The sequence below is a fragment of the Balaenoptera acutorostrata genome, chromosome 1 (genome assembly GCF_949987535.1).
Source record: "Balaenoptera acutorostrata chromosome 1, mBalAcu1.1, whole genome shotgun sequence".
NCBI lineage: Eukaryota > Metazoa > Chordata > Mammalia > Artiodactyla > Balaenopteridae > Balaenoptera > Balaenoptera acutorostrata.
The window spans coordinates 28,574,938-28,601,227 of NC_080064.1; the positions used below are offsets into that span (position 1 = coordinate 28,574,938).

The 26,290-nt window shown below is 37.9% G+C and overlaps 1 protein-coding gene across 9 annotated transcripts in view; it reads left to right on the forward strand.

Moving 5' to 3' along the window:
• Positions 1–1,652: 1,652 nt before the first annotated feature.
• Positions 1,653–26,290, forward strand: part of ZMYM4 (zinc finger MYM-type containing 4) — a 180,362-nt gene continuing 155,724 nt past the window's right edge. For 4 of the 9 annotated variants that reach the window (XR_009009373.1, XM_057553920.1, XM_057553941.1 and 1 more), the window contains exon 1: positions 1,785–1,960. Coding sequence is in view for 4 of the 9 variants with exons in the window: in XM_057553920.1 (XP_057409903.1) it covers positions 1,913–1,960 (48 nt within the window). In the remaining 5 variants the exon portion in view is untranslated. Of the gene's footprint in view, positions 1,961–2,116; positions 2,151–26,290 lie in introns of those variants that run through there. The other 5 variants (XM_057553943.1, XM_057553923.1, XM_057553959.1 and 2 more) reach the window with 5 other exon arrangements.

Consider the following 26,290-nt stretch of genomic DNA (forward strand, 5'->3'; position numbering starts at 1 on the left):
TTCCACTTCAAATTTAGCAACTCCATTTTAAGCCGCCAGATTTTATTAGAAGGAAATGACTAGACCTTGTATGTACCCAAATTCCCTGGAACTATCTTTTCTTGGCTTCTCTTTTTAAATCCTTCTTGTTCTTAATATGGAACTGAAGGGTCTGACTCGTCTTTTAAATTCTGGCTAAGATAACACTTATTTTTTTGGGGGGGGGGCTTTCTCTCCTCTTTCCTACCCAAAAGTGAAATTAAAGGTGAAAAAGAGTAAGCAAAGACCAGCATGGAAACTTCTAGCAATTTCACAGAGAGTTTTCAGCAAAATGTGATGGATTAGGAAACTTCTTAGTTTCAAAACATCTACCAAGTAACATATAAAAGTTAAAGTGATACACAAAAGTTATATCTCATTATCCTGTAATTTTATGAGTTGCTCATTTGCATTTAAATATCTCTCATCATGGGGAATGCCTTTCAGGAAGCAAATTCTTTGTATTTCTTTCTTATATGATTGCCCCTAAGCTATCATTATAACTCCATTAGGGCAATTTTTCTCCATCTGAGGGTGGGGCACTGGAATGGATGAAGAGGAATGGATCAAGCCCTCATTTTCTTCAGCCATCTTCAGCTCTGGTTTCAGGGCAAGATAGACCCAAATCTCCTTCCCAATTTTCTGCATAGAGAATAAGATGCTCATTCTTTGAGTCAGATTCTCAAAGTTCCTTCGGTGGAGGTGAATGAGGACACACAATATTTGCAAACCATCACACATCTTCAGAGGATAATTACAGTATTCTTGAAATATCATGAACTTTCATTTTTAATCTTCTAGATTAAAATGAATTTATTTCTTGTTTTGAAGACAGCTTGGTGCATTGAAAACCCTGGAGGGTTGTGACTCAAGTCTTGATTCTAATTTCACACCAACCTCTACATGCTTTGGGGCAAATTACTTCCCCTGACCAGGCTGCAATTTTACCATTGGGAACATCACAGTAGATGGTTCCTGAGATCCTTCTCGATTTAGATATTCAAAGGACAAATTACTACCGGGGAAATTATCTCCAGTTGTTTGTTCAGTCTTCAAAATCACCAAAGGATTTGGTTTTGACATTAGGCTATCAAAGTTGGCCCTTAATATTCTATGTCCTGTGCTTCAGATCGGGCCATCTAAAGGCAGGTAAGCTGGATCTTCTTGAGATGACTGGCTTGTTCCCTCATTGCTTGGGATTCTTCACATTCAGAGGTCCACTGTGAACTTCAGCTCACCACCATCTTCCCCTTACAATGGTATCTCTGCAGTCATGTGTAAGATGGTGATCTGGACCCCTCACTGACATTTCACCCAATACTCCAGATAGCCCTTTTACTAATTTCTTTCATTCCTCCTTCATCACTGCGTCATGGTCCCTTTAAGGAAGCGGCCATAGTTGAGTAGTGGGAGCAGCTGCTGGCTGCAAAAAGACTTGCAGGATTTGGCCTACCCTGGGCCACTCAACGCGCACGCTCGGGACCGGGGGCTTGGTGGGAAAGGAAGGAGGGGCTTAGGGTGCGCCTGCGCATCAAGGGCGCGCGCAAGGGGCTGGTTTTGGTGATCCCTTTAAGAAACCGCAGGCGGAGGAATTTCTCTGAGAGAAAATAATCCTACTCACGGGGCCCCTTGGAGGCCATTAACCCCCCGAGTCCCGGCCCCCCCCCCCCTTTCCCGGGCAGGCCCTACCGCCTACGCGCGCACCCGTGGGATCTCAAGATCTCCAACCCGGCGCGCGGCATCCGCCCCCTCCCCACTCTAAGCGCCAGGCTCGGCCAGGTCCGGGGAAGCTGCCGCGAGGCGGCCGTGCCTGCAGTGTGGGCGGGGGCCGGGGGCCCGAGAGGTTCCGCCGCCACAGCGCTGGGAGCCGCAGTGGTTCCGAGCGGGGCCCAACATGGCGGAGAGAGAGGTGGAGTCCAGCCCCCGAAAGAGGGTAGGTGAGGTGAGGCAGAACTCGGGCGGCGGGCGGCGGGCGGCGGGGGGCGGGGCGGGGGCCGCGTCCCGGGGCCGGGGCCGGGAGTGGGCCATGCGTAGGCTCGTGGAGGGGTCGCCGAGGCCCGGTTGGGGAAAGGTTGCGGGCAGGACTGAGGCAACCTTGGGTCTGGAGCGCGCTTAGAGTGGTCCTTCGGCAGGTGGGACAAAGATTTGCTGCTGGTTGGGAGGGGGAGGGGCGGGGGCTGTTGTTTGTGTTTTTTTATTTTTCCAACACTGGGGGTGGGTTATTTGGGCCAGGGGAGGGAAGGTGTCAGAGACTTAAGTGCATCTTTGGTGAACCAGAGTCTGGAAGTTTAACAGGAGAGAGGTCAGGTGGGGGTGGTGGTGGCGGGAATGAGTGGTGGAGGGGTCTTCGGTGATACCATCGCGAATTCATTTTCCTGCCTCCTTTCCCCTCCCCCCCAACCGTTATCAAGACCAAGGTGGAGGTGGTGCTCTTACCTGAGAAGAAGTGGGGTCGTTGGCATGCCCTGATGTATGAGAAAGATTTTGGCAACTATCAATGTCATTTTCTAGTCTAGCCCCTTTACCAACATTTAAGAACGTGGAAGAGTGTGACAAGTTTTGTCATATCAAGGATGTACCCAAACAACCTGCAGAGGCGAAGCCAATTCCACATAGTTGTTGAGTGCCTTTTAAAGTTTGTCTTGAAACTTTTCTTATTTGAGTGATTTTTTTTTTCAGATGGAGAATAATACAGTACTGTCGATTGAGCAGTATTTTTAGATTTTTTCTTTTACCCCCGCCGCCCTCCCGCTTAGCGTGTTAAGCAGTAAGTTTACTACCAGGAATCTTCCTTTTTGTGAACGGTATCAAAATGAAGTTAGTGTTAAGCCAACTGCTTAAAAAATTACTGTGTAATCTTTATTGAGAATGCCCTTTCGATTTATCATAAAGTTAGCAATCTCATATAGATAATACAACTAACATTTTGAGTGCTTACCATGTGCCTAGCACTGTGCTTTATAGGAAGAATTAAACCTCACATTTACTATGTGAAACCCATTTTGCAGATGAGGAAATGTAGGCGTAGAGGGATTAAATAGTTAAGATCAGATAGCTAGTTAAGAGGTTGAGCTGGGATTTGAATCCATGTTTGTCCAAACTATGGTGCTTGTTTTGGATGCCACATAGGAGTTTTTAAAATCTATGTTTCTCTCCTTAAAAGCTTAAAGGGTAAATAACGAGGGAAGTGTCAAGCAGTATTTTTTCCACAATTTATTAGGAAAATATTTTCAACTACATAGCTTAAAAAATTTACAGGGAGTGTCCATAGTATCCACCATCTAGATTCTACCATTAACATTTTGCTATACTTGTTTTATCACATATTTATCCACATTTATCTCTTTATTCATCAGTTCTTATTTTAATGCATTTTACTGTAGTATTGAGCAATTAAAATTTATTGTTGATAGTCTTAGGTTTATAAAATTTTAGATCTCCCTCATGCAATAATTAGATCTTCCTCATACATAGGACAAATTAAGCTGTGTGATAGTATGTCCAAATAGTTCACTTAGTATAAATGTTGGTTATGGAATGCACGTGTTTTGAAATTTTAAATTGTTCTTCATGCTGTGAGCCAGTTTTAAACTGGATCCTCATTATGCTTGAGTGAAGGCGTATGGCATGTGGTCCACCTATTAAAATATAAAGAATAAATTATTTTAGATGTGTAATGTTTATTCAAGGAGGTCTCTGAATCCAGTTACTACTATAATGCTGTTGTCATTCACAGTATAAGGTAGAATGTTTTAGAAAACATCTATGTGCTTTGGTAACAAATTCAACTAGATATTAAATACTTCTTTCTCTTCTAATACACTTAAAAGGTGCCACACTGGTAGCAGTCTAAACTTTATTATTTTTTAACAGTATGTAATATACAGAGCACTCGTACAGGTTTTCCCCATTATTTTATCAGTTTTATTGTGGAGGAAGGTTACAGTCAGTGTCTTTTAGGCTCCATAATCCATTTTGGTTTTGATAGTTTGGTTAGAATGTTCAGTAGAGTTGTCTTAAATGGTACACATGGTGCATGTGCTTTTTTTCCTTCATTTTTTGTCTGTGCCTGTGCTTAAACTCCACATGGATTCCATATGTGTACTCCAAGCAGATTAGTGGAGACTGTGTACAAAAGTACAGCATCTTATAAAATAGTTTGCCTTGAGGTAGTTAAACAAACTACGTAGGCCTAGATAATAAGTTTAGATTATTTAATCTGAAATTTCATTGATGACATGGTATTGTATTTATGATGCTTACTGCCTTTGACTTTTATAATCATAAGTCACAAAAAATTATTGAGTACCTGTGCTAGTTCATGAACTATATGCTAGGCATTGTGCTGTGGTATATTGTATTTATGATCATTTAGAATTATATATTCTGACTCTTCTGCTATATTGTGAACTCCATAAGGGTAGGGCCATTATATGCTTTTTGCATCTCCAACACCTATGACCTTCACATAATAGTAACTCAAAAATTGATTTTTGGTAAGAAAAGTTTACCTGTTGCATTAGAGGCTCTATGGCTTGGGTACCAAGTTATCTGGTTTGTAATTCTGGGACCTTCAGTTATCTTTCATATCACCCTTTACACCCTAAGTTCTCTTCAGTGAATCCAGATTTAAGGATCTTGTGATTGTTCTGGATTACGGTTAGATGGGAGAGTGTGTTTTTAAAACCATTGAGTTAACAACCTTAAATTCTTTGTAGGTCTGCCTGGTGTCTTATGTTTGTGGGCACTTAGGACAATAGGTATTAATTAGGTAAGATTGATTTGATTGTATTCAGACTATATCTGAATGCCAGTCTCTCAATTTGTGAACATGGGGAAGCTGAATATGTGGGTGGGTGAGCACTACATCCATCTATCATCTCTGCCTTAGAAAGAACCAAGTTCAAATGAAGGCCAGTATTTTTTTTTTTTTTTAAGGCACTGAGGTTTTTTTTTTTTTTTTTTTTTTTGATGTGGACCATTTTTAAAGTCTTTATTGAATTTTGTTACAATATTGCTTCTGTTTTATGTTGTTTTGGTTTTTTGGCTGTGAGGTATGTGGGATCTTAGCTCCCTGACCAGAGATCAAACCCGCACCCCCTGCATTGGAAGGCGAAGTCTTAACCACTGGACCGCCAGGGAAGTCTCTGAAAGCCAGTATTACACACACACACTCACACTCTCTTACTTTAAAGTCAGGATACTTTTGAGATATTATTTATGGGTTTTTTTAAAGACTGTAAAATTTTTATTTTCTGAAATAAGTTTTAAAATTCATTATGTAGGCTTGTAAGTAGAGGGGTTATTTTATGCATGGTTATTATAATAAACTATTAGAAGCATGAGATCTAACTAAATCTGGTGGCCAAATTTTTTTGTGAAATCCCTTTATCTTTTCAAAGGTTACATACAAAATAATAATAACTTTTGTAAATGTATGTGTTATTACCTGGTCTAGTAAGTTGTGTCCATTTTCATACTTAAACTTTTCTGTATATTAAATTTGAGGTATATGTGTTTGGCATGCTTAATAGAGAGAGAAAGCATATGTATAAGTAGCATGCTTCCATTTTTGTAAAAACAAAGGGATCTTTCTTCCTCACATATGTGTCTATACTTGTATATGTATGAGCTTGGAGAAACTTGTGGAGGACACATGTCAGGCTGTTACCATTGATTACCTTCAGCAGGTGGGGATGAGAAAGGAAAGGGAGACTAAGGGGGAGAATTTTGCAAAATGGAAAAATACTCGGGGTATAATATTAAGTGAAAATGTAATCTATTTTGTTATTGTAAGTATGTAAAAATTGAACATGCATGTAGATAGGAATAGAAAATAATATGAACAAATGAAAACATTGATTTTACTACTGATGGAATTATGGAGAAGTTTTGTTTTGGATTTCCATTATTTTAATATTTTATAATAAAATAATTGCAAAAGGTTTATCCCTCTTAATTCCTTAATGAACTTTATATCTTTTGTCTTTTGGCTAAATGTGTTGCTTAAAAACATGGTGGTACATATCATTAAAAATATTTGCAGATCATGTGTACACAGTGTAAGTTATCTACTTTAAGAATGCATTGGCTCTTCATATAGAGAGCATTTCGAAGAGACCATTCTAGTGTTGACAGTGATCCTGAATTGTTTTCACAGTGCCCATCTTGTAACTAGCAGAGGCTTCTGTAAATAATGATAATACCTGGTATTTATAAACATTTTAATTTCCAGTCATTCTAAATATTTTATATGTAGTATGTTTTTTAATCCTCATTAATTCCATAAATAGTAGTTACTATTACTGTCCCATTTTATAAATGAGGAAACTGCAGCACAGGGAGAGCTCAAGGTCATGATATAATAGGCTAAACCAGGATCAAGTACCACTTGAAAAATTGTACTGTTTGATAAATAGTATAGGTTAGAATTCATTATAATAACATGCAGTAATTAATAAACATACATTAGTTATTAATATATATGATATATGGTAATATGTGTAAATAATAGTATAGGTTCAGAATTCACTATTTGGAAGTTTTGGTTGTTAAAATAATATTGAATTAGGGACTTCCCTGGTGGTCCAGTGGTTAAGACTCCGCACTTCCTCTGCAGAGGGCGCAGGCTTCGATCCCTGGTTGGGGAACTAAGATCCTGCATGCCCCGTGGTGCGGCCCCCTCAAAAAAAAACCAGGAAGAAACAAAACAAAAAACATTGAATTATATTTAAATCAAATCGATGTAAATTACTTATCAGGAAGCATCAAATTAACTTTCTGCCTATGAAATATATCTTGAGATAACCTTAAAACACATGCAACTCATGTTTATTTTTAAGAAATATACACCAAATATTTTAAAGCTATGATTCATTTTAAAGATAAAGCTTATGCTTCCTTTGAAAATGGAATGATTTTATTATATACTAAAGAGAATATAAATAGATAAATGTACAATTGCAATTTCTCTGGATTTTTTTTTTTTTTAAGATTTATTTATTGATTGATTGATTGTTATGTTGGGTCTTCGTTTCTGTGCTAGGGCCCTCTCTAGTTGCGGCAAGCGGGGGCCACTCTTCATCGCGGTGAGCGGGCCTCTCACTGTCGCGGCCTCTCTTGTTGCGGAGCACAGGCTCCAGACGCGCAGGCTCAGTAGTTGTGGCTCACGGGCCCAGCTGCTCTGCGGCATGTGGGATCTTCCCAGACCAGGGCTCGAACCCGTGTCCCCTGCATTAGCAGGCAGATTCTCAACCACTGCGCCACCAGGGAAGCTTTCTCTGGATATTTATAAGATATTTTTGAGTTCTGTATTAGGAGACCAACTTTTAAAGAAGACTGACTACTACTACTTTTTAAAGAAGACTGACATTTCCCTTAAATATTCTGATTATTTTACTATGAGTTAACAGTATGTAATTATTGTAGCAAAAGAAAGAAAAAGAAAGCATTTTAACATAGTATTGGGCTCTACCATACAAAATTGCTAATATCTGACGTACAGAAATGCCTTTTCATATGGCTCAACCCAATAGTAAGAGCATGGGCTTTTCAAAGTCTGGTTATGTTCATCCTCTGGTATTTAGCAATAATATACCCACAGTCACTTTCTTATGCTTAGGGAATACTTATAATGTTATTTTAATTTCATTCTTATCGTTCTGGCCTCCCAGAATCTTGAGTTAGCTGCCTTCCTGCCTTTGACCAAAGACAGTACCTGAACAAACCTTTTTTGTCCAACATATAGGCTACCCACTAACCTTTGAGGTCAAAGATCACATGTGTTCATCTTTCTTTACATTTCCCAAAATGTCTTACAAATTTATATATATACACTCACATGCATACTACACATTTATAGGCAAAATTTAAAAACTTTGTTTCATAATTCCATATCAATATAGGATATGAAATATAGATTGGTACAATAAACCCCATGTTCTTAATACCCAGTTTTGACAACTGAACAGTTATCAACATTTTGCCATTCCTGTCTCATCTAACTTTTTCCTTCCTTTCTCTTTTTTTACTTTTCTTTCTTTGATGAAATAACTTCAAAGAAATCTCAGGTATCACATCATTTAATCTATAAATACTTCTGTATGTATTTCTAACAGATAAGAAAAAAAAAAACAACCACAATACTATCATACCTAACAAAATTAAGAGTTTCTTAATCTAGTTCAGATTTCTCTGATTCTTTAAATGTCTTTTTACGATTGGTTTGTTTAAATCGCTATCCAAATGAGATTTACTATTTCATTTGGTTTATATGTCTCTTAAGTTTCTGTTAACTTTAACCATCCCCCCCATCCCCCGTCCCCTATAGCCCCTGCACTTTTTCTCATGCTATTTATTTGTTTAAAAAACTAGCTCATTTGTCCAGGAAAATTTACCACATTCTGGTTTTGGCTGATCGAGTTCTCGTGGTGTTTAACGTGTTCAATTACCCTTCATATTTTCCACAAAATAGTTAGATATAGAGCAGTGGTGCTCTATTTTGGCTGAAACATTAGAATTACGTGGCGAGCTCTTAAATATCCTGATTCCCAGGTCAATTAAATCAGAATTCATAGGGTGGATTCTAGGCATCAGTATTTTAAAAAATTTCCCAAGTGATTTCAGTCTGCAGCCAAGGTTGAGAACTTGAATTGGTAGAGCTTTATGAGATTTAGGTTCAGTTTCGTTGGAAAGAAAAATTCATAAATAGAGTGATTGTATAATTTATTTTCCATCAGACAATTTTAAGAATGAAAGGGTGTGCTATTTAATAATTACAGTGGGACAGTAACCATGAACTGGGACTGTCCTGGACTAATTAGGACGTATAGTCACTCTATTAGGTGATGCTGCAAATTCTTAATTGCATCATTCCAGGAGGCAACTAAACAGTTATCAATATTTTGCCATTCCTGTCTCATCTAACTTCTTCCTTCCTTTCTTTTTCTTTCTTTCCTTTCTTTTCTTTTCTTTCCTTGCTCCCTCCCTTCTTTCCTTCCTTTCTATGAAATAACTTCAAAGAAGTCTCAGGTATCACATCATTTAATCTATAAGTACTTCTGTATGTATTTCTAACAGATAAGAATTAAAAAAAAATACAACCACAATACTGTTATACCTAACAAAATTAAGAGTTCCTTAATCCAGTTCAGATTTCTTTGATTCTTTAAATGTCATTTTACAATTGGTTTGTTTAAATCACTATCCAAATGAGATTTACCATTTCATTTGGTTTATATGTCTCTTAAGTTTCTGCTGGTTGTCACACTTAGTGATACTAAAATTGATCAGTTTAGGTTCTGTCAGGAGAATCCAACATAGTTCTTAACTTTTCACCTAATGGATTTATCAGCCATTGATGATTGTTGCCTAGATCCATTATTTCATTAGAAGAGTGATTTTCTATCATTTCTCCTATATTTATTCATTGGAATTCTTTCATAAAGAGTTCCTTTATCAATTATTTGGTTACCCTGTAAAATCATTTATATAGGAGAAGCAGAATAAATGCTTATTTTTTCCCCTTTACCAATTTTCAGAAGAATGAATTGACACCTTAGCAAATCCCAAAGTTGAGGTTTGGGAGGGGATACCACTATGAACTCATGAATTTTAATATAGTTTATATATTTAAATTTATTGTGGTTAGTATTCTTTTTGATGTTTAAATTTGTCATATTTTTGATCAGTGGGTGTCTGTATTAGTTTCCGAAGGCTGCCATAACAAATTACTACCAACTTGGCTTAAAACAACAGAAATTTGTTATCTCAGAGTTCTGGAGGCTGCCTGTCTGAAAATAAGGTGTTGGCAAGGCAGTGTTATCTCTGAAGGCTCTAGGAAAGAATCCTTCCTTGCCTCTTCCAGCTTCTTGTGGATTGATTTGTGTTCCTTGATTTGTGGCAGTATAACTCCAGTTTCTGCCGCCATCTTCACACTGCTGCCTTCTCTCTATGTCTTTCAGTGTCTTCTAAGGATACTCTTCATTGGATTTAGGGTCCATCCTAATTCAGGATGCTCTCAACTCAGGATCCTTACCTTAATTACATCTGCAAAACCCATTCTGCACACATTCTGAGGTTCTGGGTGGACATGTCTTTTAGGGGCCACAATTCAACCCACTACAGTCCGCCCTTTTGTCCCCAAACTTCATGTCCATTCTGCATGCAAAATACATTCATCTCATCTCAACACCCCAAAAGTCTCAACTCATTACAACATGAATTTTTAAGCCCAACTCATCTAATATCATCATCTCAAAAAGTCCCAAATTTCAGTATCTCAACCATCTAAATTAGGTATAGGTGTGACTCTGGGTATGATCCATCTGGAGTAAAATTTCTCTTTATGTGTGGACCTGTGAAACCAGAAAACAGATTTTCTACTTGCAAAATACAATTGTGGGACAAGCATAGCATGGACATTGCTTTTCTAAAAGGAAGAAAATGGAAGGAATAAAGGGATCACTAGTCCTAATCAAGTTCAGAGCCCACCAGGACAAGAGACTAATTCTCAAGATCTGAGAATAATTCTCTGTGACTTGATCTTCTCCCCTCTGGGTCCATGGAGGCACTATTGACCCGTTTTGGGCCTGCTTTTCTAGCCTCTGCCTTTGTGCCTGTGGCTCTGTCTTTGGAGTCATTTTTCTTTTTCTTGAAGAGTAGCACTTGTTGGCAGCTGAGTAACTTTATTAGCTCTTTCCTGCCCATAGAATTCCAGAAGTCAGTTTTTTTTTTTTCCACTTTGTCTAGTCTCTTCCTTTAAGAACAGTCTGGCCGTGTTTTTTCTGGTTTAATAATGCTCAAAAACCTGTGACTCTCCTCTATATATTAAGGGTATCCACACAGTTAGAAAAGATAGTTCTTCACAGATATTTCCTGGATAACCCCATCTCTATTCCTGACTTAAGTTGAGATGATTAATTGGATCCATGAGTCACACACTTAATATCTTCAGTAAATGGTTGCCCAGCTACACCCTTCATCCTCTCACTAGAGCACACTTTTCTTATAATGGATTTCCTAATTTTAGCATCCTTTGCAATCTGGATAGGCTCAAATCATTAAGAGTTGTTTCCTTTTTGCTTAATGGTTCCTTCTTTAGTTTACCTCTTTCCTTTCCCTTTTTCCTATAAGCAGCAAGGGGTATCCAGGCTCACCTCAACACTTTGCTTAGAAATCTCCAAGTTCATTGCTTCCAAGTTCTGCCTTCTACCTAACAGTAGAACACAATTCAGCTGAGTTTTCTGCTCCTTTCTAACAAGGATCACTGTCTAGTTCCCAGTAACATATTCTTCATTTCCCTCTGAGATCTCACCAGAAGCACCCTTAACATATTTTTTTCCAACATTCTGTTCATAGTATATGTATTCTCTAAAGTAATAGTAGCTTTCGCTTTTTTGCTCCTCACTTCTTTCTGAACCTTCATTAGAATTGGTGAATACAGATATGTCTATATTTGTACCAACCATCTCTTAAAGGCAATCTAGACTTTTTCTATCATGCTTCTCAAAATTCATCCACCTTCTACCCATTTCCCAATTCTAAAGTTACTTCCACATTTTTAGGTATTTATTACAGCAGCACGCCACCTCTGTGCACCAAAATCTGTATTATTTTCCTAGATTTGGCATACCTCACCAGAAACTTAGTGGCTTAAAACAGCAGAAATTTATTTTGCACGGTTCTGGAGTCCAGAAGTCCAAAATCAAGGCATCAGCAGGACCATGCTGTCTCTGAAGACTCGGAAAGAATCCTTTGTCTCTTCCAACCTCTGGTGGACCCAGGTGTTCTTTGATTTTTTTGTGGCAGCATTACTCCAGTCTCTGCCTCCACCTTCACATGGCCTCCTGTCTCTGTTTCTTCTTTTCTGTCTAAGGATGATCTCCATTGGATTTAGGGCCCACCCTAATCCAGGGTGATTTCATCTCAAGATCTTTATATTAATTACATCTGCAAAGAAGTTTATTTCAAAAAGATCATATTCTTAGATTCTGGGTGGACATATCTTTTGGGGGCCACAGTTCAGCCTACAACAGGGTCTTTAAGGTTAGTACCTGAATCCTTTTTAAAAACTGTTATTATTTTATATTTAAACAATTGACTTAAAATTTTGTAATGTCTTAAAATATACATAACATAAAATTTATCATTTTAATCATTTAAAGTTTATAATTCAGTGGCATTAAGTACATTAACAATGTTGTGCAACTATCACCACTATTTCATTCCAAACAGAAACTTTGTATGTACATTAAGGCATAGCTCTCCATTGCCTTTCCCTCCAGCCCTTGGTGTGTTTTCTGCCTATTCTAATCAGAATTTACCTATTCTAGGTATTTCATATAAGTGAAATCATAAATATTTGACCTTTGGTGTCTTAGTTCACTTAGCATAATGTTTTCAAGATTTATCCATGTTGAAGCATGTATCAGAACTTCATTTTTTTAATGGCCTAATATAGTCCATTGTATGTATGTAACACGTTTTGTTTATCTGTTCCTCTGTTGATTGACGCTTGGGTTGTTGCTACCTTTACGTTGCTGTAACCATTGCCGTACAAGTATCTGAGTTCCTGCTTTCAGTTGTTTTGGTTATGTACCAAGAAATGGATTTGCTGGGTCATATAGAAATTCTATGTCTATCTTTTTGAGGAATCACCAGACTGTTTTCCACAGAGGCTGCACCCATTTCCATTCTCACTAGCAACACATGGGGGTTCTGATTTCTCTACATCCTCTCTAACGCTTGTTCTTTTCTTTTGGTAATAGCTATCCTGGTGGGTGTGAAATGGCATCTCATTGCGGGTTTTGTTCCCCTGTTTTATTGAGATATAATTGATGTACAGGATTGTATAAGTTTAAGGTGTACAGCATAATGATCTGACTTACATACATCATGAAATGATCATCACAATAAATTTAGTGAGCATCCATCATCTCGTATAGATACAAACTTAAAGAAATAGAAAAAAAATTAAAAAAAAAAATTTTTTTTCTTGTGATGAGAACTCTTAGGCCTTATTCTCTTAACAACTTTCATGTGTAACATACAGCAGTATTAATTATATTTATCATGTTGTATGTTATTACATTCATTGTGGTTTTGATTTCTTTTTCAAGTATAGTTGATTTACAATGTTCAGGTGTACAGTAGAGTGATTCAGTTATACATGTATATATTCTTTTTCAGATTCTTTTCCATTATAGGTTATTACAAGATATTGAATATAGTTCCCTGTGCTCTACAGCAGGTCCTTGTTGTTTATCTGTTTTATATATGGTAGTATGTATCTGTTAATCCCAAATTCCTAATTTATCCCTCATTGTGGGTTTTTGTTTGTTTTGCCCTAGCGGTTTGGGGATTTTAGTTCTCCAGCCAGGGATTGAAGCTGGGCCCTTGGCAGTGAGAGCACAGTCTTTTTTTAAATAAAATTTATTTATTTATTTATTTATTTATTTTTGGCTGTGTTGGGTCTTGGTTGCTGCGCGCGGGCTTTCTCTAGTTGCGACGAGCGGGGGCTGTTCTTTGTTGCGGTCCACGTGCTACTCATTGTGGTGGCTTCTCTTGTTGCGGAGCATGGACTCTAGGTGCATGGGGTTTAGTAGCTGTGGCTTGCGGGCTCTAGAGTGCAGGCTCAGTAGTTGTGGTGCATGGGCTTAGTTGCTCCACAGCATGTGGGATCCTCCCAGACCAGGGATTGACCCCATATCCCCTGCATTGGCAGGCGGATTCTTAACCACTGCGCCACCAGGCAAGTTTCGAGAGCACGGAGTCTTAACCACTGGACTGCCAGGGAAGTCCCTTGTTTACACTGTTTTGATTACTGTAGCTTTGTAGGAAGTTTGAAATTGGAAAGTGTAAGTCCTCCAACTTTGTTTTTTGTTCTTTTTTTCAAGATTGTTTTGGCTACTTGGGGTCTTTTAAAATTCCATATGAAATTTAGGATTTTTTTCTGTCTCTGCGAAAAGTGCCATTTGAATTTTGATAGGGATTGCATAGAATCTGTCAATCTCTTGGGTAGTACTTTTCATCCCAACACTATTAAATGTCCCAATAAATGGGATGTCTTCCAATTTATTTAGGTCTTCTTTAATTTCTTTCAGCAATGTTTTGTACAAGTCTCTCAGTGTGTAAGTTTTACACCTCCTTGATTAAATTTTTCGAAGTATCAGTGAGTGTAATACACCACATTGATAGAATGAAGGAAAGAAACACATGATTATATTTGTCGATATAGGAAAAAAAGCATTTGAAAAATAAACCAACACCTTTTATAAAAGCACTCAAGAAACTAGGAATAGAAGGGAACTTTCTCAACATGATAAAGGCCATACATGAAAAATTGTAGCTAACATCATATTTGATGATGAAAGACTGAAAATTTTTCTCCTCAGAATAGGAATAAGACAAGCCCTATTTTGGCATTTCTACTCACTGTATATGAAGTTTTAGCCTGAGCAGTTAGGCAAGAAAGAAATAAAAGACATCCATCCAAATTGGAAAGAAAGAAGTAAAACTGTATTTACAGAGGACATGATCATGTATGTAGAAACCTCTAAAAATCTACCCCCCACCAAAATCAAACCCTGTGAGAAATTCAAAAAAGTTCAGGGTAAAAAAAGCAACACAAAAAAATCAGTTGTATTTCTACACACTAGTAATGAACAATCCTGAAAGGAAATCAAGAAAATGATTTCATTTATATTAGCATCAAAAAGAATAAAATACTTAGACACCTGTATCCTTTTGACTTACCTCCAGTAGTCCTTGAAAGAGTCTTCCCTTTTTGGCCAAAAAGATGTTTCTAGGCTCATCCTATACGTTATCATTTCAGATTTGGAATTAACTCCAAGAACTTCCTTTCAGTGGGAAATGGTAGTTATAGACTACAGTTTGAACTCAGGCAAGGCTTTTGACTTTGGAGTTGTTTTGAGATGGTATCAGCTGTATATTTCCCGTTCACTCCTCAGCCACATCTGCTTTTCCTTCTGTTTCACCACTGAAATTCTCTTTTTTTTTATTTTTTTATTTTTATTGGAGTATACAGTTGCTTTACAATGTTGTGTTAGTTTCTACTGTACAGCAGAGTGAATCAGCTATATGTATACATATAGCCCCTCTTTTTTGGATTTCCTTCCCATTTAGGTCACCACAGAGCATTTAGTAGAGTTCCCTGTGTTATACAGTAGATTCTCATTAGTTATCCATTTTATACATAGTATCGGTAGTGTATATATGTCAATCCCAATCTTCCAATTCATCCCACCCCCCGGAAATTCTCTTTAAGATCACTGAAATGATCTAATAATCACCAAATCTAATTGATGCTTTTTTGGAACTTTCCCTTTTTGTTTTTAAAATTTATTTATTTTTTTTATCTTATTTTTGGTTGCGTTGGGTCTTCGTTGCTGCGTGTGGGCTTTCTCTAGTTGTGGCGAGCGGGGCTACTCTTCCTTGCGGTGCATGGGCTTCTCATCGCAGTGGCTTCTCTTTTTCTGGAGCATGGGCTCTAGGCAGGTGAGCTTCAGTAGTTGTGGTGGGTGGGCTCAGTAGTTGTGGCACACGGGCTTAGTTGCTCCGCGGCATGTGGGATCTTCCCGGACTAGGGCTTGAACCCTTGTCGCCTGCATTGGCAGGCGGATTCTTAACCACTGTGCCACGAGGGAAGCCCCTCCTTTTTGATCTTTGTTAGACATCTGACCCTATTGCCCACTCCTTCCTTGAAACTTGTCCCTTATTTAGAAGAAGGTATTCGCATGGTTCTTCTCTTGAATTGCTTCTTTTCAGTCATTTTAACTCTTTGTTTGCCCAGTAGGTCTTGTTCCCCCAGCCTGTATTTTTCTTGGGTAATCCCTTCTACAGTGATTTTTAACCACTACCCATTAAATACATTATGTGATTTCCTTTCTTCTTTGCTTCGCTGTTGTCTCTAAAACTCAAAATCAATGTTTCCAAATGTGAGCTTTGACTTGTATTTTGATGTCTTACAAATACTGCTAAGTCAGTATGCCTAAAATGGAAGAACTCTCTATATCCTTGACAAGTACTTACTCTCCCAAATAGTGCTCTGTTCCTTCTTAACCTGTTTTTCTTCCTGTGTTATCTCACCCAAGTTAGAAACTCTGAGTTATCTTGCTTCTTCCCTTTCTCTTATTAATCCAGGTTTTGTTTTTGATTTTGTTTATTTATTTATGGCTGTGTCGCATTTTCATTGCTGCATGCAAGCTTTCTCTAGTTGCGGCGAGCGGGGCTACTCTTTGTTGCGGTGCACGGGCATCTCATTGTGGTGGCTTCTCTTGTTGCGGAGCACGGGCTCTAGGCGTGCGGGCTTCAGTAGTTGTGGCTCGCAGGCTGTAGAGCACAGTCTCAGTAGTTGTGGCCCACAGGCTTAGTTGCTCCGTGGCATGTGGAATCTTCCCGGACCAGGCATCAAACCGGTGTCCCCTGCATTGGCAGGTGGATTCTAAACCACTGTGCCACCAGGGAAGTCCCAACTCTCATTTTTTTATAAGGTGAATGATCCAGAAATACTAAGTTTTCAATCTTGTTGAAAGTCTTGGAAGTCCCAAGTCCCGTGATTTTTAAAACTTTATTTCTGCTGCCACCACCCTAGTTCTGGTACTTGTTTGATGTGCTGTGTCTTTTTACTTTCCTTGCCTTTACGACTTGTTTTCCCTTTCTGTTCTCTACTGTTTCCTCTACCCCATTCATTTTATACGTTGGAGACTGATTTATCTTCAGAAATGAAAATCTGTTCATCTATAAGGTAACACATTGGCTCCCTCACTGCTATTCTAATTCTCCAAGATAGGTACTCTTTGGATTCTCTCCCTGTGGCAAGCGGCAGGTTGCCTCACAGTTCTTACTCTCATCCTAGAAATTTACTTTTCCTTCATGGGAGAGTTTCTTTTTGGTTATCTCTGCTACTATCATGTTAGCTTTGGTAGGGGTTCTCCTTGGGCTCTGCAGCCCAAATGTGGAGACAGAATCTTTGCTTAATTCCACCCAACACAGCTGAGATCAGGCTATGATTTTTACACAAGGCTATTAAAAGTTTAGCATAGTAGGAGGGAATTAGAAAACAAATACAACTGGTTCTTATGTATGGCTGATCTAGGAGAAATGGGCAACATTTACCTACTAAGCCTTCAGCTTGTCTAGTGAGCAGAGGATATCTTTTCTTTGGAACCTGGAAGCAGTTTGAGATCTGGGGGGAAGAACTCATTCCCCCCTCCTTCTAAGGAGCTAACATCCTGACCTATAATTTCTTGTTTTTTGGCTGATTAACATTAAGAATAGCAGTGCACTTCAGGAGATTCAGTCTCCTTTCTTCGGAGATGTAGTGTCATGTTAGTCTTTGGCTCCAGTGGAGCAAATAGATCAACATTAGTGTAAGAGAGATTGGTTCATTCAACAAATATTTAAGATACATTTCACACATGGTTTTAGGTGCTAGAGAAATAATGAACAAAAAAAAAGAAAGTCAAGTTTCGTGCTAATGGGGGGGGCAAGATAGAAAATAAACAAGAAATTGATAAAATAATTTCAGGTAGTGAAGAACATAAGAGAGCACAGGATAATATGATAGTGAGTGATTGGGGTGGAAAGAAATAATGTTAGATATTTCTCTGAGAAGCCAGTTTGTGGTATTCAAATATGAGCTCTTAAAAAGATTCTTTTAGCTCCTGTGTGCAGGATGAACTTCAGGGAGCAAGATGGGCAACAGGGTCAGTTAGGAGGCTCTTTGAGTGTAATCCTTGTGTGAAGGTAACCATTGTTTGGGGTAGGTGGAGATGGTGAGAATTGGTTGTGATACATTTTGGAGATGGAGTCAATAGGACTTGTTGATGGATGAATGTAGGAAAATAAAGAAGACTGCTGACCCCTAGGTTTTCACCTTGTTAAACTAGATAGTTGGTGGCACCATAAACTGAGGTGGGAAAACTGGAAAAGAATATACATAGTAATGAGGATGAAGGAGGAAACTATTATTTCTTTACATTAGATTACTGATCTAAATTGCTCATGAGTAGTATATAACAACTTCATTATTAAGTGTAGGTTAGAGTTTCTCAACCTCAATACCATTGACGTTTTGGACCAGGTAATTGTTTGTTCGGGGCAGGGTGAATTGTTCTGTGCATTGTGGATGTTTAGCAGCGTACCTGCACTCTATCAACTACATGCCAGTAGCCCTGATTACCCATTTGTGAGAACTAAAAATATCTCCAGGCACGGTGAGATGTCTCCTGAGGGGCAAAATTGCCCCTGGTTGAGTACCAGTTCTCTAGATATTTTTACCGTACATCCTAAAGACCTGTCCAAATTGTTCCAACTACTTCTCATTCCATTCTCTTATATAAATTCTGATAATACAACCATATTGATTGACAGGCCATTTTTCTTAACCTTTGTGCCTTTTTAAAAATCATAATATTTTATTCAAGCATAACTACTACTTATATAATTTTGTTTACTGAATTTTTTTAATCTAAATTTTTGTTCTAAGCACTGCTTCTGTTATTAAAAATATACTTGTTAACATAACTTTAATGGCATTGTAATATTCTTTCCTACAGATAAACCATAATATAGGACTATTCTCCAGTTCTTAGGTTGTTTACAATTATTTCCTATTAAAAATGAGGCTAACCTAGGGGAAATGCTGGGACAAGGGAGTGATAGACAAAGGGTTTGAGATTTCTTTCTGGGGTAATCAAAATATTCTAAAATTGATTGTGGTCATGGTTGTATAACTCTGAAGATGCTAACACTGATTGAATTGTGCACTTTAAATGGGTGAATTATATGGCATGTGAATTATATCTCATTGAAGTTGTTACTGAAAAAGGCTAAAACAAACAGCATTATGTGTAATTTTTGTCTGTAACTGTGGAAGTGAAATTACTGATTCAAGGCATGGAAAAAATATATTTAAGGTTTATTGAGGTAAAATTTATGTAGAGTAAAATTTACCCTTCTTATTGTACAATTCAGTAAGTTTTGACAAATACATATATTTCAGTAGCTACCAACATAGTCAAGATGTAGAACAGTTCCATCAACCCCCAAATTCCTTCATGTCCCTTTACAGACAGCCTGTCCCCTACCTCTAGCCCCGATCTGTTTTCTTTTTTGTAATTTTGTGTTTTCAGAAAGTTGTATAAATGACATAATACAGTATGCAGCCATATGAGTTTTGCTTCTTTCACTTAGCATAATGTATTTGAGATTCATCCATATTGTTGCATGCATCAGCAGTTGCTTTTTATTGGTGACTAACATTCTATTTTATGGATGTAGCACAATTTGTTTATCCACTTGCCAGTTGAAAGACAGTTGTATTGTTTATAGGTTTTGGTGATTATGAATAAAGTCATAATATTTGCCTATAGGTTTTTTAAAAATACTATATTATAGAAAGAATGTACTTAATACAGTAAGAATATACCTTTAACAATTAGCTGTTTCAAAAAATTTTAAAGCAAAGTATACAAATGGGAAAAAAACCTCTTCATAAGTTTATTATGTTGGGTATAATTTTTTTGTTTTTTGGGCCGCACTGCGTGCAGCATGTGGAATCTTAGTTCCCCAACCAGGCATTGAACCTGTGCCCTCTACAGTGGAAGCCCGGAGTCTTAACCACTGGACTGCCAGGGTATAATTACCCCTGGGTATAATTTCTTTATATTTGTTCAAACTTAACCCTTTCCACAATGAATTTGGGGCAGTTCATAAAAAGATACATGAAAAAAAGATTAAAAGAAATAGGGACAGGGGAGGTGGGAGGAATTGGGAGGTTGGGATTGACACATATACACTACTGATACTATGTATAAAATAGACAACTAATGAGAACATACTGTATAGCACAGGGAACTCTGTGTAATGCACTGTGGTGACCTACATGGAGAGGAAATCCAAAAACGAGGGGATCTGTGTATATGTATAGCTGACTCATTTTGCTGTACAGTAGAAACTAACACAACATTGTAAAGCAACTATACTCCAGTAAGAATTAATTTTAAAAAACTAGAAACAGACTTAAAAAAAAAAAAAGGACTGACTGCAGTAGGAAAATACAGATAATTCTAATGTTGTGATTGATCAGAGAATATGATTACATAAGTGTGTGCCATTGTTAAATGGAGCAAAGATTACTGGATCTGCTTTAAAAAAGCAGTATTTTCTAGCAGTGATTCTAAAAGTAATTTCAGATGCAAATCTTCAGTAGGAGACACTGAGATATAAGGAACAATAACATTTTCTTTTTAACAGAAAACAACTGAATTTCTTGCTTATAGGTTTTTGTATACATATACGTTTTCATTTCCATTAGGTAAATAATTAGGTGTGGGACTGCTGGGTCATATAATGTTTCCTTACATTGCATTTTGAGAGTTATTTATGTATTTTGGCTACAAATCTTTTATTAGATATGTGTTTTGCAAATAATTTTTCCTAGTCTATGGCTCAATTTCATTTTTTTTAAAGTGTTTTTCAAAGAGCAGAAATTGAGATTGATGAACATACGCACAGACACAAATTTAATTTTGTGGGAATCAGCACATAGATCACATCAAAGGACCCAGGAGAAAACATATCATGGTGTATTTCTTTTTTCTTTCTTTTTCCTATTTTTTTCCAAAACAAGTAACTTTTTATTGAAGTATAGTTGATTTACAGTGTTGTGTTAGTTTCAGGTGTACAGCAAAGGGATCCAGTTATACATATATTTATCTATTTTTTTCAGATTCTTTTCCATTGTAGGTTATTATAAGATATTGAATGTAGTTCCCCTGTGCCATACAGTAAGTCCTTGTTGTTTATTTTATATAGAGCAGTGTGTATCTGTTATTCCGAAATTCCTAATTTATCCCTTCTCCCTTTTGCCTTTTGGTAACCGTAAGCTTGTTTTCTATGTCTGTGAGTCTGTTTCTGTTTTGTAAATAAGTTCATTTGTATCACTTTTTTAGATTCCACCTATAAGTGATATATTTGTTTTCTTTTCCAACTTGCTTCACTTAGTATAATAAATTCCAGGTCCATCCCTGTTGCTGCAAATAGCATTATTTCATTCTTTTTCATGGCTGAGTAATATTCCTTGTGTGTGTGTGTGTGTGTGTGTGTGTGTGTGTGTGTGTGTGTATACATATATATATACATACACATCTTCTTTATGCATTCATCTGTTGATGGACATTTAGGTTGTTTCCATGTCTTTGCTGTTGTATATAGTGCCACTGTGAACATTGCGGTGCATAAATCTTTTTGAGTTAGAGTTTTCATCTTTTCCAGATATATGCCCAAGAGTGGGATTGCTGGATCATATGGCAACACTATTTTTAGTTTTTTAAGGACTCTCTAGACTGGTCTCCATAGTGGCTACACCAGTTTATATTCCCACGAGCAGTGTAGCAGGGTTCCCTTTTCTTCACACTCTCTCTAGCAATTATCATTTGTATGCTTATTGATGATGGCTGTTCTGACTGGTGTGAGGTGATATTGTAGTTTAGATTTGCATTTTTCTTAGCGATGTGGAGCATCTTTTCATGTGCCTGTTGGCCATCTGTATGTCTTCTTTGAAGAAATGTCTATTTAGGTTTTTTGCCCATTTTTTGTTGTTGTTTTTTATTTATTTGGCTGCATTGGATCTTAGTTGCAGCATGCGGGATCTTTCGTTGTGGCGTGTGGGCTTCTCTCTAGTTGTGGGGCGTGGGCTCCAGAGCGCATGGCTCAGTAGTTGCAGCACATGGACACTCTAGTTGTGGCATGCGGGCTCAATAGTTGTGGCACGTGGGCCTTGTAGTTGTGGTGAGTGGGCTCCAGAGCGCGCGGGCTCTAGAGCGCAGGCTCAGTAGTTGTGGCATGTAGGCTTAGTTGCCCCACGGCATGTGGGATCTTAATTCCCTGAGCAGGGATTGAATCCGCGTCCCCTGCATTGGAAGGTGGGTTCTTAACCACTGGACCACCTGGGAAGTCCCTGCCCATTTTTCAATTTTTTTTTTTGTTTGTTTGTTTTTTTTGGTATTGAGCAGTCTGAGCTGTTTGTATCTTTTGGAAAATAATCCCTTGTCCGTCGCGTCATTTGCAAATATTTTCACCCATTCCATAGGTTTTTCTTTTTTTCATTTTGTTTATGGTTTCCTTTGCTCTGCAAAAGCTTTTAAGTTTAATTAGGTTCCATTTATTTATTTTAGTTTTTGTTTCCATTACTGTAGGAGATGGTTCCAAAAAAAATATTGCTGCAATTTATGTCAAAGAGCGTTCTGCTTATGCTTTCCTCTAGGAGTTTAGTATCTGGTCTTACATTTAGGTCTTCAATCCATTTTGAGTTTATATTTGTGTATGGTGTTAGAGAATGTTCTAATTTCATTGTTTTACACGTAGCTGTCCAGTTTTCCCAGTGCCACTTACTGAAGAGACAGTCTATTTCCACTGTACATTCTTATTTCCTTTGTTTTAGATTAATTGACCGTAAGTACATGTGTATATTTCTGGGCTCTCTATCCTGTTCCATTGATCTGTGTGTCTTTTTAAAAAAATCTGTTTGATTACTGTAGCTTTGTAGTATAGTCTAAAGTCAGGGAGTGTGATTCTTTCAGCTCCGTTTTTCCTTCTCAAGGTTGTTTTGGCTATTTGGGGTCGTTTGTGTTTCCATACGAATTTTAAAATTATTTGTTGTAGTTCTGTGAAAAATACCATTGGTAGTTTGATAGGGATTGCACTGAATCTGTAGATTGCCTTGGGTAGGTAGTATGGTCATTTTTTTTTTTTTTTTTTTTGTTTATTTATTTATGGCTGTGTTGGGTCTTCGTTTGTGTGCGAGGGCTTTCTCTAGTTGCGGCAAGCGGGGACCACTCTTCATCGCGGTGCGCGGGCCTCTCACTATCACGGCCTCTCTTGTTGCGGAGCCCAGGCTCCAGACGCGCAGGCTCAGTAATTGTGGCTCACGGGCCTAGTTGCTCCGCGGCATGTGGGATCTTCCCAGGCCAGGGCTCGAACCCGTGTCCCCCGCATTGGCAGGCAGATTCTCAACCACTGCGCCACCAGGGAAGCCCAGTATGGTCATTTTAACAATATTGATTCTTCCTACTGAGGAACACAGTATATCTTTTTTCTTTTTTTAAATAACAACTTTATTTATTTATTTATTTTGACTGCACTGGGTCTTTGTTGCCACGTGCGGGCTCTCTGTAGTTGCGGTGAGTGGGGGCTCTTCTTTGTTGTCGTGTGCGCCCTTCTCATTGCCGTGGCTTTTCTTGTTGCGGAGCATGGGCTCTAGGTGCTTGGGCTTCAGTAGTTGTGGCATGCGGGCTCAGTAGTTGTGGCTCATGGGCTCTAGAGCACAGGCTCAGTAGTTGTGGTGCACGGGCTTAGTTCCTCCAAGGCATGTGGGATCTTCCCAGACCAGGGATCGAACCCATGTGCCCTGCGTTGGCAGGTGGATTCTTAACCACTGCACCACCAGGGAAGTCCCTATTCAGTTTCTATCTGTCCTAGACCTTTTGAAATAGAATTGAGGGAGAAAGTGGAAGATTGCAGAGTAGGAACCACTGGCAGTAGAATTTGGCTCTGGTCCTTACCAGTAATATGGTTTGTGTTTCCTTATGGGTAAAATGGAAATAAAGACACTCTAATTCTTAGTAGTTTTCAGTAGGTTAGTGCACATGAAATACACTAGGTGGTGATTTCTAAAAGCAAAGGGGAAAGAGTAAGAACCAAGGGTAATGTCATGGAAGCCTTATAAGTCATCATTGCCAGGAACTGGGAGTGAACATTACTCTTTTCTTTTCTTACATTCCATTCTATGTGACACTTGAATTATTTTAGAAGGAAATGTTTGCTCCAATTATTCTTTCATTCAACCCATTTTTTCTCCTGAAATTGATGTTTTTGGAAGTTCTCAAATTCCGATATATCATAGTAACTTCTTTGCTTTTTTTATATGATCTTCATATGAGTTTTCATGAATTTATGTCAAAGTTGAAATGTGTCTCTAAAGATAGTTATAGAAAATACGCGTGTTTACTGACCTTCAGTTTTTCTTCATGTTTGATGCCTTAATATATGTATTAGAGAAGTAAGTACTTTTTTTTACTGTAATTTTTATATATGGAAAATAATTTCATTTTAATTGGAAGAGTATTTGACCATAATGACCATAATGAAAAGGAAAAAAGGGTCCTGTGTCTATTAACAAAAGAAGATTTGCTTTATTCATTTCGTTGCCATTTGTTGGAAGGAAAGAATACAGAAAGGCCCCCAAATAATTATTTTTAGGGTTGTTGTAAGAAGTTTTATTTGGAAAAAAGCTGCTTGTTTAGTGTGAGGAATACAACTGTGTTTAAGAGGTTTCTGCTTAATTACTACTTTTTTTTCACCTTTGTTATGAAAATTTTCAAATATAAATATAAATGGATCGTTCAATTAATGCTCATGTATTCATTATTTATCTTTTTTAAGAGTCATCTATTTTCTGCCTCTTGTTTCATCGATTCCTCCCACATTTCTTTGCCTATAAAATTTTAAAGGAAATCCTGGATATATTTTTTTTCACCTATGAATACGTAAAGTATGTATCTCTAAAAGATGAATTTTTTTTTTTACAAATCATAATCCTAAACATTATCACACTTAATAAAATCAGCAGTAATGCCTTAATATCACCTATAATACTCTGTTCAACTGTTGAAACTGTTTATTTCAAAAAGTTAGGAGTTTAAATGAGATTCGTGTGTTGCTAAAACAGGGTCTTTGGGTTGCTGTGTCTCTTCAGCCTCTTTTCATCAATAAATCTCCCCCATTTAAAAAAAGTGCCATTTATTTTTAGAAGACACTGATTTGTTCTGCAGCATTTCCTACATTCTGGGTTTTGCTGGTTATATCCTGGTGTCATTGAACATGTTTCTCCATCCTTTATGTTCCCTGTAAGCTGTTAGAAGTATGATTGGATTCAGGTTCAAAATTTTTTTTTTTCCTTAGAGTTCTTAGGTGGTGCTGTGTTCTTCCTATGACACCCCTAGTGGAAACACATCACTTTTAGTGATATTCATCCTAGTTCAGGTGATATCAGCCTAATCCATATATTAAGAAATTCCCCTTCAGTTTTGATCTAATGGTTTTTGTTTTTTGTTTTTTAAATTTTATTTTTGGCTGCCTTGGGTCTTAGTTGTGGTACACAGGATCTTCATTGTGGAATAAGGGATCTTTTGCGGCACGCAGGCTCTTTGTTGTGGTGTGCAGGCTTCTCTCTAGTTGTGGTGCATGGTTCCAGGGTGTGTGGGCTCAGTAGTTGTGGCTTGAGGGCTTAGTTGCCTCACGGCATGTAGGTTCTTAGTTCCCCGAGCAGGGATCAAACCCCTGTCCCCTGCATTGGAAGGTGGATTTTTTTTTTAATTTTTAAAGAAACACTTTAAAATTTTCTCTTTTTTAAAAAATAAATTTATTTACTTATTTATTTTTGGCTGCACTGGGTCTTCATTGCTGCGCGCGGGCTTTCTCTAGTTGTGGCGAGCAGGGGCTACTCTTTGTTGTGGTGTGCGGGTTTCTCATTACAGTGGCTTCTCGTTGCGGAACACAGGCTCTAGGCATGCAGGCTTCAGTAGTTGTGGTGCATGGGCTCAGTAGTTGTGGCTCATGGGCTCTAGAGCACAGGCTCAGTAGTTATGTCACACGGGCTTAGTTCTGCAGCATGTGGGATCTTCCCGGACCAGGGATTGAACCCGTGTCCTTTGCATTGGCAGGTGGATTCTTAACCACTGCTGCACCAGGGAAGTCCCTGGAAGGCGATTCTTAACCATTGGCCCACCAGGGAAGTCCTTGACCTAATAGTTTTATTGTTCATTGATCAGTTCTTTATTCACTATTTCATTAGGGGTTATAAAATGATGGTTTCCTAATTCTTTTATTTTTCCGGTATCTGTTAGCTGTGATTATTTTATAGAGAAAAAGTTTTCCTTGTCAATTAACTCCCTGGTTTCCTTATTACCTTGAAATATTGTTAATACAGAAGAGACAAGATAAATACTTTATTCTTGTATTTATCATTTTTAAGAATGAGTTGATGCCTACACAGCCTCCACAAATGACCGCTGAAGGTTGTTTTTTCGGGGTGGGGGGATGAGAGAGCTATCCTGTTCAGTCATTAAAAATGGATTTATGTATTATTTATTGCATTGTATGTCAGTCTGTTGAACATCTTTGGTCAGTAAAAGCCTACTCAATTAGCTCTTTAGTTGTTTTGTCATGACTTCAGTAGTCTTTGGTATTA